Source organism: Helicoverpa zea, chromosome 3 (genome assembly GCF_022581195.2).
Source record: "Helicoverpa zea isolate HzStark_Cry1AcR chromosome 3, ilHelZeax1.1, whole genome shotgun sequence".
Classification (NCBI taxonomy): Eukaryota; Metazoa; Arthropoda; class Insecta; order Lepidoptera; family Noctuidae; genus Helicoverpa; species Helicoverpa zea.
Genome location: NC_061454.1, coordinates 7,042,394 through 7,057,602, shown reverse-complemented (window position 1 = coordinate 7,057,602; position 15,209 = coordinate 7,042,394). Strand labels below are relative to the sequence as shown.

Below are 15,209 nucleotides of genomic sequence, written 5' to 3'. Positions count from 1 at the left end.
ACTTGCTGGAAGATCATACCAACATTGTTATTTTTAGGCCGGCTCCACACATTGGTACCAACGCTCGTTCCAACGTTGGACCACAAACTCGGTGAGGCGTACACACGTTGGCCAATAAACTAGTTCTGTCCCGTCAGGGCCAATGTGAAGATGTCCGATACAGAAATCGAAACTGCTTTGAGAAACTCGGAATGATTATAAAAAAAAATATTTTATGATCCTTTCGAGTTGCGTCCCATATTATGGGGTGTGCTTGATATAGTTCGATAAATTGTATTTAATTTTTTCATTTGTCCATGCCGGTGGCGATTTGCTGGATGAGTGAAGCCATTTTTACTCGACGTACGCACTCGCTGCGTGTTGTAGCAGAACTGAGCAAAGCGCCAACGTGTGGACAGATCGCCAACGTTGGCGCGCAGATTCCTTTGATAAAACCGACACGAGACGGCCAACTACCAACGCTCGCCTCAACGTTGGGACCAATGCCATTTTCTAGATCCACACGTTGGACGAATAGCGTTGGAACGAGCGTTGGGGCCAACGTGTGGAGCCGGCGTTACGGTTTCTGCATAATCTGCATTGCTCTATGGTGCTCTCCCACCCCATTGGCGATTCTTATGTCATTATCAAAGAGTAAAGTAATATATAGGGAAAAGAGAGCCCACTCACGTGTTATTCTTGCAACCCAATTTGACAATGCGCCATCTTTCTCTAAATTGGCCCCGAACTACCTACATAGCTATAGCTATAAAAATATTATAATTATGCATCATAGGTATTCATGACATTTTCTATTAGGGTAAGTAGCACCATGTAACTATAACGATAACCAATGTTATAGTTATATGGTGCTACTTACCCTAATAGAAAATGTCATCGTTAATATAGTAAAAGGTCGAAGGAAAACAAATAATTATTATATATTACTTTTTATTTACGCGTGTATGCGGAATGCAAAAAACCGCCATATTGATATTATTATGATCGGTTTTGTTAAGTTACTTGGAATACTGACACCAGGTCTTTTTAGATGAAATTTGATATTTGTGCTTTTTTAAACCGTATTTAATTTATTCGCCTATTATATCTTTTTTTAAAGTGTCTAATATTTTCCTCATACTTTTCTCTAATTAATATTGCATAAATAATTTTATATTAACAAACAAAATCGATTATAGTGTAGTGCCATCTGTTGGTAATTTAAGGTATCTTTTAGATAGTAAATAGTTTCCGGGCCAAATAAAAGGTGGCGACTCTTCGTTTACTTAGCTGTCAAAATGTACGGAGTGTCCTCCCCCTGGTCATTATCGTCCATCATACCATCTGTCATCCATCTCACTTTGAAAATATAAAAATATATACGTAGGTATGTTGTTATGGTAAGAATTGATTTACTGTAAAAATGACGAAAAATTTCAAGGACTTCGACAAGAACTCCTCAGATGAGGACAGTTCCTCTAACTACACAAGCGAAGATGTGTTATCCGATAATGGTAAGTCCAAATTTTATAAATTGTGTTTCATTACATGCTTACTGCAATTTTAAGGTTATGTTATCTTTCATAATTTTTGTATAATGTAAAATTCCATTCTTACAGCATTTTCATTCTCTTCATGAAACCTACCTAAATTCTAAGTCTCTTTAAATAACCCCTTACGGGTGGAGTTAAGAAAATCCATTCACAGAGCATTTCTTAACCTTCAACCTGCCTCATTTAAAATGTCTGTTTTTATATCCATGTTACTGAAAGTGTGGCAGCTAGCATCCAAAATGCACCTTTTCTCTTGATAGACACCATATTTATAGTAGGTGTCTATGTATACATTTCTTATCAACTAAAGAAAGTGTTTGTTTTTACAGTGGTAACAATAATATAATTTGTGAAAATTTATACTGTCTGTCTATCACTGTTCATGAGATTCAGATTGGTTACAGAACAGACAGACAGTTATGTCTTAGGGGCCCTTTTTTCTCATTTGGTATGAAATAATTAGGTAGTTATTTGTATTGAAAAACTTTGTGTTTTTTGTGCGTTCTTGAGCTCATGCCTCATATCTGATGTTAACAAAAGTACTAAAGGAACTGAGTAAAATCATCAATTCTCTGATAATAAATGTTTTTTTCAGACCCTGGTGAAAATGATATGAGTGAAGACGAAGCTAGTGACAATAATAGACAAGAAGAAGAAGATGAGAGTGATGAAGATGATGTGGTTAGGGCTATAAAAGCTGAAAAAAATAAACAACGTGATCATCCTCCAACAATTATATGTGAAGATTTTATTGTAGATATATCACTACATCCTTCAAAAAATGTTATAGCAATTGCTAACATTGTTGGAGATGTATTATTATATGAATATAGCAATGATGAAACAAAACTAATAAATACATTAGAATTGCACTTGAAAGCCTGCAGAGATATAGAATTTGATGATGAAGGGACCACCTTATTCTCAACTGCCAAAGTAAGTACTGTTGTGTAACCAGTTATCTGAGCATATTTACTCACTTTTGTAGAACTGAGTCTGTCAAGCGCCGATAAGCGCTTATAAGTTTCCAGCTTTCTTTCTGTATACAGCTTAATATAAAACCAATCGTATTCCAATGACATTTCATTGATTTGCGATTGGTCTGCCATTTCGACTGCAAGCAAGCAATACCTCCTATCTGACATTTTTGTTTCAAAAAACCAAAAAACTTGTATCTACCATAAACTACCTTTAGATTCAAAATAAAAACAAAAAACTTTATTAATCAATACTATGCTTAGAAAAAGAAAACTTGGATTTTCAGTATCTCATTATACCTTCCTCGGAATAAGGATTTTATTAAGTTTTATTGTTCCCCTTTAAAATCCACCCGGAGTCAGATAGGAGGTATTGCTTGCTTGCAGTCGATTTGGTCTATACGGTAGTTTGCTCTAGAATCATATTGCAATTAGCAGACAATATGATTCATTATTGATTCCCTATAGGGGAAGTCGTAGTGGCCTAGTGGGTAAAGAACCAACCTCTCAAGTATGAGGGCGAGAGTTCGATTCCAGGTCAGGCAAGTACCAATGCAACTTTTCTAAGTTTGTATGTACTTTCTAAGTATATATTAGACACCTATGACTGTGTTTCGGATGGCACGTTAAACTGTAAGTCCTGGCTGTCATTGAACATCCTTGACAGTCGTTACGGGTAGTCAGAAGCCAGTAAGTCTGACACCAGTCTAACCAAGTGGTATCGGGTTGCCCGGGAAACTGAGTTGAGGAGGTCAGATAGGCAGTCGCTTCTTGTAAAGCACTGGTACTCAGATGAATCTGGTTAGACTGGAAGCTGACCCCAACATAGTTGGGAAAAGGCTCGGAGGATGATGATGATTCATTATTGAATTGCAGAAAAGGATAAACATATTTATTTAAAAAAATTGCGGCACATGCCACATTTGCTTCAATCGAAATTGAGTCGTGAATGGATCTCAGTCGGATGTGAATCGTATGTCGCTTAAGTAAAATTAGCAGAATGATACGATGCCCCTGAACGATAGTAAAGCTGGGAAAACACAATCACCTCCCCTTTTATTATTATAGAAGTCAGAAGTACCTACAGATTAACTCACGAAAAAAAATGTTTTGCAGGATAAAGCAATTATGGTTACCGACGTTGAATCCGGAAAACTGAAAAGATGTTACGAAAATGCACATGACGAACCAGTTTACAGACTTTTGAATCTAGATAGAGATAAAATTGTAACTGGTATGTTGCTTCAACTTGTAATATGATTAAAATATGTATATGCTTAGGGCTGCCATCCGTCCGGGTTTCCCCGGATTTGTCCTCGTTTTGACCCCGTCCGGGGGACGTACGACATTTTAATGTAAGAAAGCACCTTACTGTATTAATGTATTTATCGGCATTATAATACAAAACGCTAACTTCATTCGGTGTAAGAGTAACACGATAAAATAACAACGGACCGCCCTTCTTCGCCACACCCTCGCGAGTTCAACCACTTCGATTGGATGATGTTGGAAAACATTTCAGATGATTCATCGCGGTCTGAAGTAGAAAAAACTGTTCTGTTTCTGAAAGAAAGAAACATTAATATAGACGACTCGAAATTATTTGACGAGTGCGTCAATTTGAAAGAATTTAGCCTAAATCTTTCAGACGAAGAGAAAAAATTGAGCGCTAACCAGCTTTGGCTGAATTTCTTTAAAACAAAGAATGCGCATCTGTACACTGAATTAAAAGTAGGATTGCGCAATATTTCTTCTGCATAATGCGCGCCGCCCGCTCATAATGCGAATGTAGAGCGAATGTTTTCATTAATTAATCAGCAATGGACGAAAGATAGAAACTCGTTAGACACAGATATAATATTTTTTTGTAAACACAATTACAAAAACAAATCATTTTTTTTTTGTAAGTGTTTATTGCTAGAATTACACATTGTGTGAAATTAAAGGTCTTTTTTTAAATATTATTTTCGGACCCTTTCGGGGAAAAAATTTACCTCAAATGTCCGGGTTTTTTTTAATCTTTGTCCGGGTTTGGCGAAATTCGAGATGGCAGCCCTATATATGCTCATTAAGTCTTCATTTTAAAATGTCCAAATTTATATTTTAATAGGTGATGATGAAGGAACAGTTAAATTATGGGACTTAAGAAAACCAGATCCAGTGTTCAGTATAAAAATTGGTGAAGAAACTGTTTCTGATATGATCACAAATGATGCTCAGAAGTATTTAGTTTGTGCAAGTGGAGATGGTGTTCTTACATCGATAGATCTGAAAGGAAGGTTTGTATGTCTTTATGTTTAATTTCGGTTTACTATGAACAATCAAATCAGAAATAAGGCGAATTGTAATATGTGGGTACCAACAAAATTCCGAGAATCTACATATACATATATTGATTGTACATAGATATCTATGTAATAAATTTTAATGTTTCAGTAAAATTTACACAACATCTGAAGAATATGATGCAGAGTTGACCTGCTTGGGACTATTCCGATCAGATACAAAGCTGCTTGTTGCCTCATCAACAGGAAAATTATATCTTTTTAATTGGAAAGAATTTGGACTCCACAGCGACGAATATGTTGGGCAAAAACACGCCATTCAGTGTATGCTTCCTATAACACAAAATATCGTAGTAACATCAGGTGAAGATGGCGTGCTGAGGGCCGCACATATGTTTCCACAACGTCAGTTAGGTGTTGTAGGGCAGCATAGACTTCCCGTGGAGCATCTTGATATTAGCCATGATGGTCAATATGTTGCTTCATGTTCTCATGATAATGACGTAAAATTTTGGAATATATCCTACTTTGAATCTATTGATTCCATTATAGATGTGAATCAAAAACAAAATAAGAGAAGAGACTTAAGCAATAACTTACCGTCAAGTAGTTTTAAGAATGCATCAGATTTCTTTTCTGGATTAATTTAAATAAACAGCAAAAATATACATGTTTATTTATCACTTTAATTTCCTCCAAGTACGAAAATGATTATTTAAAACTTAATTAGGTGAACAAAAAACTTACAGCTATATTTTTGTAATTAAAAATCTCGTACTATTTGCTGTACTTATAACAAAACGACATTACCTAGGTAGAATATTCATACGTAAAACAATCGCTTCGTCTACGTTACCCAGGCCAGATGTTGTCGAAAATGGTCATTTGAATCTTATAGATAATTAGTTGTGCGGCTTCTGTAATTGTTGCGCACATTTTTAAATTTGTTGCGCTTATAGTTTTTTTAATTATTTCACAAAAACATTTCCTGCTGGCGTAACGTTACGCCAGCCAGACCTTTTTCTTTCTAATGGGAATATATAAATAAATATTACCTATAAAAATAGTTGTCTAGATAAAGTAAATGTTGTACCATATTTTGTATTTGTTCTTTCTTCGGTTGCGAAGTTATTCGAGATCTTGCTGGAGTTCTGCGTTTTCGCTTTTTCGTAACCACCTAAACTTGGTCGGGTTACCACGGTCATTCACTTCCTAATGACTTTAATCCTATTATCTCATTAATTATCCAATGTACTGAGCTGAAATTTTACTGACATACAACTGATCTATATAACGAATTATTGAGATAACATTCAGTTTATATATCCAATCCAGTGGCCAAATAACACCGCACGCATCAAGACCGTGCTCGTGAATAACTGAATATCATCATAACTTGTTAAATACTTACAGGATACTAATGAAACTTCACATACATTTAAAGGCAGTTACAAGCTTTAAAATAAGTCTTTAGACTTCTTATTGAGAGTGCTGGGACCAATTGAAATGTTTTTTCATTTAATGAAATAACCTTTAAGATATGCATTATTTCGGTTTTATTATTGCCGAACAAATTTAAACTAAGTCCTAGGAAGTCATGTACAAAATATGATAAGAATCCGCTTAACCATTTCAGAGATCTAACAAAACCAAAAACGTTACCCCAGCAAAATCTCGAATAACTTCGCAACCGAAGAAAGAACAAATACAAAATATGGTACAACATTTACTTTATCTAGACAACTAATTTTATAGGTAATATTTATTTAAATATTCCCATTAGAAAGAAAAAGGTCTGGCTGGCGTAACGTTACGCCAGCAGGAAATGTTTTTGTGAAATAATTAAAAAACTATAAGCGCAACAATTACAGAAGCCGCACAACTATAGTTCGGCCATTCAGAGAATGCGTTCCTGACACGTCGCGATTGAACTGACTGAATTATAACATTCATTGATTATTGATATAATAATGTTGTTTTAATGCTCCTCAATTGTTAAAACGGTAAACAACCAGCAAAAATATTTTTATCGTAACTGCAACGCCATTGCAAAGTTACGTCGTCAGTTCAATCGCGACGTGTCAGGAACGCATTCTCTGAATGGCCGAACTATAATTATCTATAAGATTCAAATGACCATTTTCGACAACATCTGGCCTGGGTAACGTACACAATCGCTTCAACATTCGAAACATGAAAAAAAAACTTTAACGCATTCTCTGAATGGCCGAACTATAATTATCTATAAGATTCAAATGACCATTTTCGACAACATCTGGCCTGGGTAACGTACACAATCGCTTCAACATTCGAAACATGAAAAAAAAACTTTAATTAAAACATTAAAAAAAAATTATCGGAAGTAGGTAATCGGATCTTTTAACCATTCTTATCCTTTTTCTGTGATGCAATAATAATGAATAATATTGTCTGCAAATGTCATATCATTGGAAAACGATTGGTCTTATATTATAGTTCGGCCATTCAGAGAATGCGTTCCTGACACGTCGCGATTGAACTGACGACGTAACTACATTCATTGATTATTGATATAATAATGTTGTTTTAATGCTCCTCAATTGTTAAAACGGTAAACAACCAGCAAAAATATTTTTATCGTAACTGCAACGCCATTGCAAAGTTACGTCGTCAGTTCAATCGCGACGTGTCAGGAACGCATTCTCTGAATGGCCGAACTATAGTAACTAGATCTCAGTTGGTATTCAATCGTATGTCGCTGTAAAATTAGAAGAATCAAAATGTGATGTTGATATGACACTCTGTTCCTTACAGTAATAAGCGACATCTAACCAGAGTGCCTAGTGCGAGTTTTGCAAGTTAACTTTCTGGATGCGTAAAATATCATACAACTTAATTATGTTGCATTAATTTTAGAACTGTTTATTTAACAAATGCTGTCATCGCCACTTGGTCGTATTATAAACGCGCTCACTTGCGAAACAGTCAACGTCATTATCCGGAAAAATGAATGAATGTGCTATACTCTAATCATGTGATGTAGCATACGACTCTTTACTTCAGCCAAGTTACAATTACGTATCGAGCGCGTAAACTTACAAAACTCGGAATCAGCACTCAGTAGTTAGGAAAAAGAAAACTCTTATTACAGTTCTATGTGTTTACTCTTTTTTCTGTATGGAAACGACCAAAATTCTGAAGGTAAACCTCTTACATCTCTTTCTCTCTTGACAAACGCTGAATACGAAGATACACAGTTGCCAATAAAATAATTTGCTTGACCAAGAATTGCCAAGTCCAAGTGTGGATTCGACGGCTGTAATCTCACAACTGACACTTCAACATGCTGCAGTCCTTTGTTGAAATCATTTATCATATGATTAGAATCTGAAGCCACGAAGATGTACTTTATGTTTTCTCGTTTTTTAAGAGCCCTCTTCACTTGTCTGCAAGTTTTTGAAATTTTCCATTGTTAGCGAGAATATGAATACTTAGAAAAAAGCATGCGCAAATTTGTATGAACACTGTACCCACTTTTCAATATTCTTCTTGTACAGTTATTGAGAGTCATTTCACATTTTCGTGAATAACACACAAAATAATTTGTCCAGAAATCTAAATTTCTTGGGTCTCGGCTCAAAAAAAGGGCTGAGCGCAATGTTTTTTTTTTGCTTGGCAAAGGCTCGCTAACGTAGTAGGTAAGACTCAAACTTGACTGCTCAAGGGCTTCGCGTGACATAGGTTTCATCACTGTTGAGTGTTGAGCCATGCTGAAATAGTGCGTACAGTGTTTATACATTACTACCCATTGTTCAAACACCAAGTTTCAGAGCAAACTTGGTTGGTGAATTGAACTTGGCTGCCAAATAAAGTACAAGGCTTTCATATAAAATAAGTTTTATCACTTTTACTATATTAAGGTTATAGAGACCTGTGATGATAGTTATTTGTTTGGTAAATAAATAAATTACGCCAAAAATAATTAAGTACCTAAGCTATAAAATAATTGTGCCAAAAAAGCATGTAGGTATGTTATAGCAATAACGCCGATACTTAAAGATTTTTAAGTATCCCTTCTTTGGCGGCGTTTACGATAAATTAAAAAAAAAACCCCGACCCAAAAAAAGTACGCAATTATTATGACAAAAGGTTAAAAACGCTAAACCCTATAAAAAGCAAAAAATAACTTTTAACAATACGTAAGTATGTACCAACTAAAGCATGTCAGACTAAACTAAATGTCGTGTCGGGGGACAAAAAAAAAGAGAAGTTATTTTAAAAGTTATTTTTTGCTTTTTATAGGGTTTAGCGTTTTTAACCTTTTGTCATAATAATTGCGTACTTTTTTTGGGTCGGGGGTTTTTTTTAAATTTATAATTTAATTTTATTTCATGCTTTTTGAAGGAGCTACTTAATTTTTTCTTCATTTAATTTATTTTATTTTAAGATGGGGTAGCTATATGCGATCTCGGCCAAAGGAAGCTGCTTAACAATCCTCATGACAAACTGGCTCTGGGAGAATTGCACAGATTGAGAAACAATAAAGATTAAACTTTGGTCATCCAGGGTTATATACCATTCCAGGGTTTCATCCGCCACATCCCATTTCCAGTATCAGGTTCTCGTCAATTAGAAACATGAAGAGAACCAGTCAAGACAAATTCAACGAGCCCAAACTCGATGGGTTTACTAAAAGGCAGTTCAGGGTTACGTCTCCTATCTTCGTGTCCTAACAGCAGACCAGCTCAGTGGTTCCAGAAAACATTAGTATTTCAAATTTCAGATCCCACATATGCTTGCAAGTAAACTGAGCGTGTAACATTCCTATCACACCTAACAAACGAGCTGATGACCTTGAAGACCTGAACCGATTTACACCAAACATAGCTAAGAACACTCCCGAATGACATTCCTTTCAAACAAAAAAAAACCGCATTACAATCGGATCATCCGTTTGGGAGCTACGATGCCACACACACACACACCCTCACACACACACACACACACACACACACACACACACTCACACACACACCCTCACACACACACACCCTCACACACACACACCCTCACACACACACACACACACCCTCACACACACACACCCTCACACACACACACCCTCACACACACACCCTCACACACACACACACACACACGTCAAACTTATAACACCCCGTCGTTTTTGCGTCGGGGGTTAAAAAATAAGACTTAGGCATACACTAGGGTTTCCACATCCAGTAGTCGTGGCATCCAAATTAACAAAAGTCACCCTCGCTATGCTGTGGCGTATAAGCAAATTGACCAATTGTCTCGCATTTCCGACGTCCAATTGTATTGGCTAAAATTTTTTAATGATTTTGTAAACATTCCTTACTTGATAATGTCATCGGGATTCGGTAGACACATAGATAATGTTAGTGGTCCCCTTTCATTTTTGTATCCCACACACTGAGGTGCGGCAAATAACATGGTGCTGTCCTGGACATGTTTACAAGCCTTAACCCAATCTTGTCCATTTCTTAAATGTAAACCCAAGAAACCACCTCCACTCATATTCTTCTTTATAAATTGTTTTGACTTATTAGATATGTCATCACTCCAGGAAAGGTACTTTTGTAAATGTACGTTTTCTTTTTGAACTGGGAAACTTGCAGGTGCACCTGTAATAAAAAAAAAACACTAAATCAATTTATGATCCACCATGAGGGAGGACCACAAGAGACTGCTCATGTGCGCACTGTCCTTGCCACCACTTCTTGGAACAAATGCTTCATCTTTTTTAGGATAGGCTTCTCTGATTATATGCGTCCAGTGCCTACACACAGTAAAGAAATACAAGAGTGGAAAGCTGCTTTTTAACCGCGGCACAATTTTGAAGACCGAGCAATCGAAGGATCCTATACGTGAAACACGAGCGCAACGTGTTTCAAAAAATAGAATCCTGAGCGAAAGCGAGAGAATCAAAAAAGAAAAAGGTGAAAAATCTTTGCACCCAAGTGCAACACGTAAGTTTCATCCCACCACGTTGAGGAAATTACTGTTTTAAAAGACAAAATATTATCACGTAGTAAAAAAAGTTCTGTGATTCAATAATAAATAATATTGTCGGCCAATGATTAACGATTGAAATATAATTGTAGAGCAGACTACCCTATAGATAGAGTATAGACTAAATGGCAGACCAGTGAAAGGTCATTGGAATACGATTGGTCTATATTAGTCGCTAAGGTTAAAACTGCTGTTGAGATTCAATAGTTGTCCAATTGGCACATTATTAGAGCTTAGCAGAATCTAGCCCCTGGTGTGATATCTTCGTCCTCCGGGGGTTTACAAAATTTTGCCGATAATAAAAAATGAAGCCTATGAAATAAGCTTTCGTTTACTGGGCAAATTGTTTTTATTGCCCTTGTTCAGTAATATCACCGAGTAGATAAAATACACATACACTACATTTTTACCTACTAAGAACTGACCGCGGCGAGGAAAATCAGGATAATGGCGCCTTCACCTTCCTCTTTACGCACGTTCTCACCGGAGACGTATAGTTATCGGCACGGATAATGAGCTCTCGGCGGAAAAGTGGGGATCGCTTTGCGCACTGTAAACGTATGGCAATAAACCAATAAATCACTTCTGCGCAGGTGAAGGTCAAGGCTCAATATCCTTGCCGATGATTATACCTGCGTCGGATCGGGCGGGAAAGTCAAAGTCAAAAACGTTTATTGAAAATAGGCTAGTTTTTAGCACTTTTTCACGTCAAATAATACAAAAGGACAGCACCCTCAAAACGCCCCCCTTTCACCACTTCCTAGTGTTATGGCTGGGAAAAAGAAGTGGTGAAGAACAAACTTCCCAGCAACACAGCTATCTATTACAATTTAATTATAATTAAATTAAAATTATACAATTCAATATCATTTCAAATTATAGTCACAAGATGGGAGAGGGGGAGATGGCGGAGAATGGACAATTTTGCTTACTTCAACTTTTAAAGAGGTAAGAAGTCCCAAATTGTTGTGTGTGAAAAAAGGTATGGTGGAAAAAGTGGATAGTCAACAAAGTCAGACTTTGTCTTTTATTCCGATTAACTTTTTAATGCGATAAATATACATCGGATAAAGTTTGAATTGTATAAACTTTCGGAGTAAAATAAAGACATCAATAACTTCGGTTTGAGTGGTTAATGCCACACAATAGACTGAGTGACCGGTGACCATTTCGCTTTTGTATTACGTTTATGTTCACTATGTCCTGTCTATTGCTAGTATACATATTTAATGTCTCGTTAAAAAAAATGCGTATGCTTATTTTACCTACTCTATGATTTACTACTGACCTACTGAGCAAGAGCTTGCATATAATTATTTTTTTCTTACACTGCAAATTGAAAATTAATTTTAATATTAAACATATGATTATTTTTCTCTCTCTTAAAAAGGAACCATTAAACCCTCTTTCAGTTTTACAGCTTTTGAAACACCTTATTAGTTGTTAGTATTTTCTCTATTGTACTAAATTTAAGGAGCCTCATGTTAGGTATAGTTATGGGCAAAAGTGATGAAAGATTACTTACCAGTAAAAGCTAGAACAGGCCATTGAGATGGAGGATACTTTTGCTTCCACTTTTCTGGCATTGCTTTGTTATGCACGTCATAATTCAAAGGTCCATAAAATTCAGAGTAGGAAAAATCTATATTAAATGTGTCCCAAAATGGACCAAAAGGATTACCCGATTTAGCATTGCAACTTTTTTCTTGTTCACCCATTCTTTGAGTGTAACAAAATGAGATTCGTTTTGTGACAGGCCAAACAACGGGTGCCATTTCTTCCATAAACTTCTCCATGGTAATAACATTATGATATGTTGCTAAAGTTTCAACCTTGAAATATGTGTCAAAAGGTACTTGTATGGATTTAGGTTCACCAAACCTGTATTCTACCCATGGAGGTAATACCAATGTTCTATTTAAACCTTTACTGAAAGCTAATGCTCCTAAAAAATTATCTGCCTGATTACCAAACCTGCCTGAAAAAAGGAAGAGAAGACACTTTAGATATTACTGGATTATGTAATTGGCTTATAAAGCTGTCTAAGTCAAATAAATTATGTAGAAACATATTTGGAACATAGGCTTATCGCTCAGATGCACCTGTCATGTTTTCTCTGCATCACCCTAAGGTTGACTAGAAAGAATGCCTATGGCATTATGACCATCAATGTAATATTTTTTTGTATAAAGTTTAAATAAATAAATAAATGCATGGGTTGATTGGTCAAAGTTTAAGCAAGGCTTGTCACGGTTAGTCTATAAATGGGTTCCTTTATTTCAAAAACCATATTAAGTTATGAATTATGTTTAACATACCACCAGATACATAACAGACAAATAGTACCAACAATTACACCTGCATATTCATGAAAAATAAATAGTAAGTTTTAACATCTGGCTATTTTACTTCAGTAAAATGACTTCAATTAAATTATTGTCAACCCATAAACAGTCAGCATATTCATGAAAAATAAATAGTAAGTTTTAACATCTGGCTATTTTACTTCAATTAAATTATTGTCAACCCATAAACAGTCATCAAATCTTGTGGATCAATTTAATGCACTATTTTTGCCTAAATAAACCACTGTGATTGCAAAACAAAAAAAAATACCAAATACAGTTTTATATTTGTTTAAATAATATGCTTTGTGTTAACTATGGTTAAAAAAAGCTTATCAAGTTCCAGACTTGGATAGGTAAAGTGATCATTTACTATTTTTGGAGTTTGAATACACTTTGAAATGCAGTCATGATTAAAGTATAATAGCTTGTACGAAAACATTTTAGAGCCGATTTATTGTCCCTTAAATTTAGGTCCCATCTGTCATTGTACCTACTTCTTTGTCACTTGTAATAGATAGTCTGGGGCCAGAAAGTCTGTCTGACAATCTGTCTTCCCAAGAGTATTCGTGGTTGGTGTCATTTAAGGGGCGGTTTAGCCCAATAAAGGTAGAGGGTCAGACAGACAGTTGCCGCATGCGAAACACTATTATACTGGAAGCCAAAACCAAAAACTTACCCATACAGGGACAGTATACTATAAAACCATTTTCATTGCAACAATTTATACTTATAATATTCAGAGCCAAAATTAGATAATGGAAAAGGGGCATTATGATTACAGAAAACTTTGCTATTTTGATCGTCCTGTAAAATCACAACAATATGAACTTACACAGCAAAATAATTCAAAATAACAACAATACAAGCACCGGTAAAAAAGTACCTTGTGCTATATCCACAGAACATATAATACCCTACAGGCATTGACATATATTCTAGCGATAGACAAGAACATCCATACAAATAATTTACCCGCTTATGTCGTCTGTTGACATCTCGTTGACGTATTGTGACATGTAGTCATCCTCATTGATATTAATTGCTGAAGTGTCGCTCGTATTTTGCCTACATTTTTCATTACTCAAAAAGTTTATATCTAAGTGAATTCAAAATCGTGTAATATATCAAAAAGTTTATTTATATCTAATTGAATGCAAAATCATGTAATATATTAAAACCAGGAACTTATTTTTAGAGTTTTTAATATTAATTACGATGTTTTTTTTCTTAAGAGGGCTATCACAAATTTTCGCGAATTTAATTATTTTTTCTTGAAAGTAAGAACATACCATGACAAAGTGAAGTCTGTTTTCATTGATATTTTACCTACTGCCAGTTTTATGGCACATCTGTTTCTGCACGATTTTCTTAATCCATAATTTAAGATGGCGAGCGGGAACAAATTAATGCATATTTGTAAAATTGAATTATAAATGAAAAGTATGATATACAAGCGTTGTAATAGCATGAACAGCGTGTAATTTTACTAACTTGACTCTCGAATAGTTTATATGTGTAAGTTTATACCTTGATATGTATTTTCTATTTTATAATTGTCGTTTCATAGACATCCATCTGACGCAGGCGTCAAAATCGCTCTGATTTGCCATTTTGGGCACTGCATAGTCTGCACTGCAGTTCAGTGTGGTAAGCTTTTTGTTCGGAACGTTCTATCTAGTACGTAGTACATATATATCGATGCCTACAGGTAACTTCGGTTTTGATAACAGACTATTAAGAGATGCTTTCGTTCCCACAGAATAGATTTTATGAAATTATTTTCCAATGGGTCGACCCAAAATATTGTCGATTTATATTAAATATTTTATGGATACCCTATTATACCATACGGCCAGACGTGGATGACAAAATCGAGAAATGTTGACGATTTAACGATCTGGTCATATTAACATGAACATTTCATGAAACGCAACCATTTCATGAAATGCTCAAGCTTTTCATGAAGTGGTCAAATCTACGATATGGCTACGACATATATGTAGTGATTAACAGTGGCGGCCCTAGGGGTGTGCAAAC

At 35.5% G+C, this 15,209-nt stretch overlaps 2 protein-coding genes across 3 annotated transcripts; one reads left to right on the top strand and one right to left on the bottom strand.

Moving 5' to 3' along the window:
• The first annotated feature begins 1,297 nt into the window (after window positions 1-1,297).
• LOC124645723 (WD repeat-containing protein 55 homolog) lies at window positions 1,298-5,462 on the top strand. Its single transcript, XM_047185591.1, has 5 exons — window positions 1,298-1,493; window positions 2,128-2,468; window positions 3,626-3,743; window positions 4,620-4,788; window positions 4,946-5,462. Exons 1-5 carry the CDS (start codon window positions 1,403-1,405, stop codon window positions 5,442-5,444), a joined length of 1,218 nt encoding a protein of 405 aa, XP_047041547.1. The 5' UTR covers window positions 1,298-1,402; the 3' UTR covers window positions 5,445-5,462.
• Window positions 5,463-7,913: 2,451 nt separating this feature from the next.
• On the bottom strand, window positions 7,914-14,084 carry LOC124645724 (GDP-fucose protein O-fucosyltransferase 1). 2 transcript variants are annotated; one of them, XM_047185594.1, is made up of 5 exons: window positions 13,849-14,084; window positions 12,350-12,802; window positions 10,151-10,436; window positions 8,308-8,543; window positions 8,001-8,219 (listed from the first exon to the last, which is right to left on the bottom strand). In XM_047185594.1, exons 1-5 carry the CDS (start codon window positions 13,940-13,942, stop codon window positions 8,212-8,214), a joined length of 1,077 nt encoding a protein of 358 aa, XP_047041550.1. In that variant the 5' UTR covers window positions 13,943-14,084; the 3' UTR covers window positions 8,001-8,211. The 2 variants fall into 2 exon arrangements, with proteins under 2 accessions (XP_047041549.1, XP_047041550.1); XM_047185593.1 differs by lacking the exon at window positions 8,308-8,543 and having other exon boundaries at window positions 7,914-8,219; window positions 13,849-14,079.
• Between the last annotated feature and the right edge of the window lie 1,125 nt (window positions 14,085-15,209).

Coding starts and splice junctions, on each gene's coding strand:
- LOC124645723 (XM_047185591.1), top strand. CDS start 1,403: ATGACGAAAAATTTCAAGGACTTCGACAAGAACTCCTCAGATGAGGAC. Junction 1,494..2,127: donor AGATGTGTTATCCGATAATG/GTAAGTCCAAAT, acceptor TGTTTTTTTCAG/ACCCTGGTGAAAATGATATG. Junction 4,789..4,945: donor TCGATAGATCTGAAAGGAAG/GTTTGTATGTCT, acceptor TTAATGTTTCAG/TAAAATTTACACAACATCTG.
- LOC124645724 (XM_047185593.1), bottom strand. CDS start 13,942: ATGCCCCTTTTCCATTATCTAATTTTGGCTCTGAATATTATAAGTATA. Junction 10,437..12,349: donor GCCTGTTCTAGCTTTTACTG/GTAAGTAATCTT, acceptor TTTTTATTACAG/GTGCACCTGCAAGTTTCCCA. Junction 8,220..10,150: donor AATCCCGATGACATTATCAA/GTAAGGAATGTT, acceptor AAAAACTTGCAG/ACAAGTGAAGAGGGCTCTTA.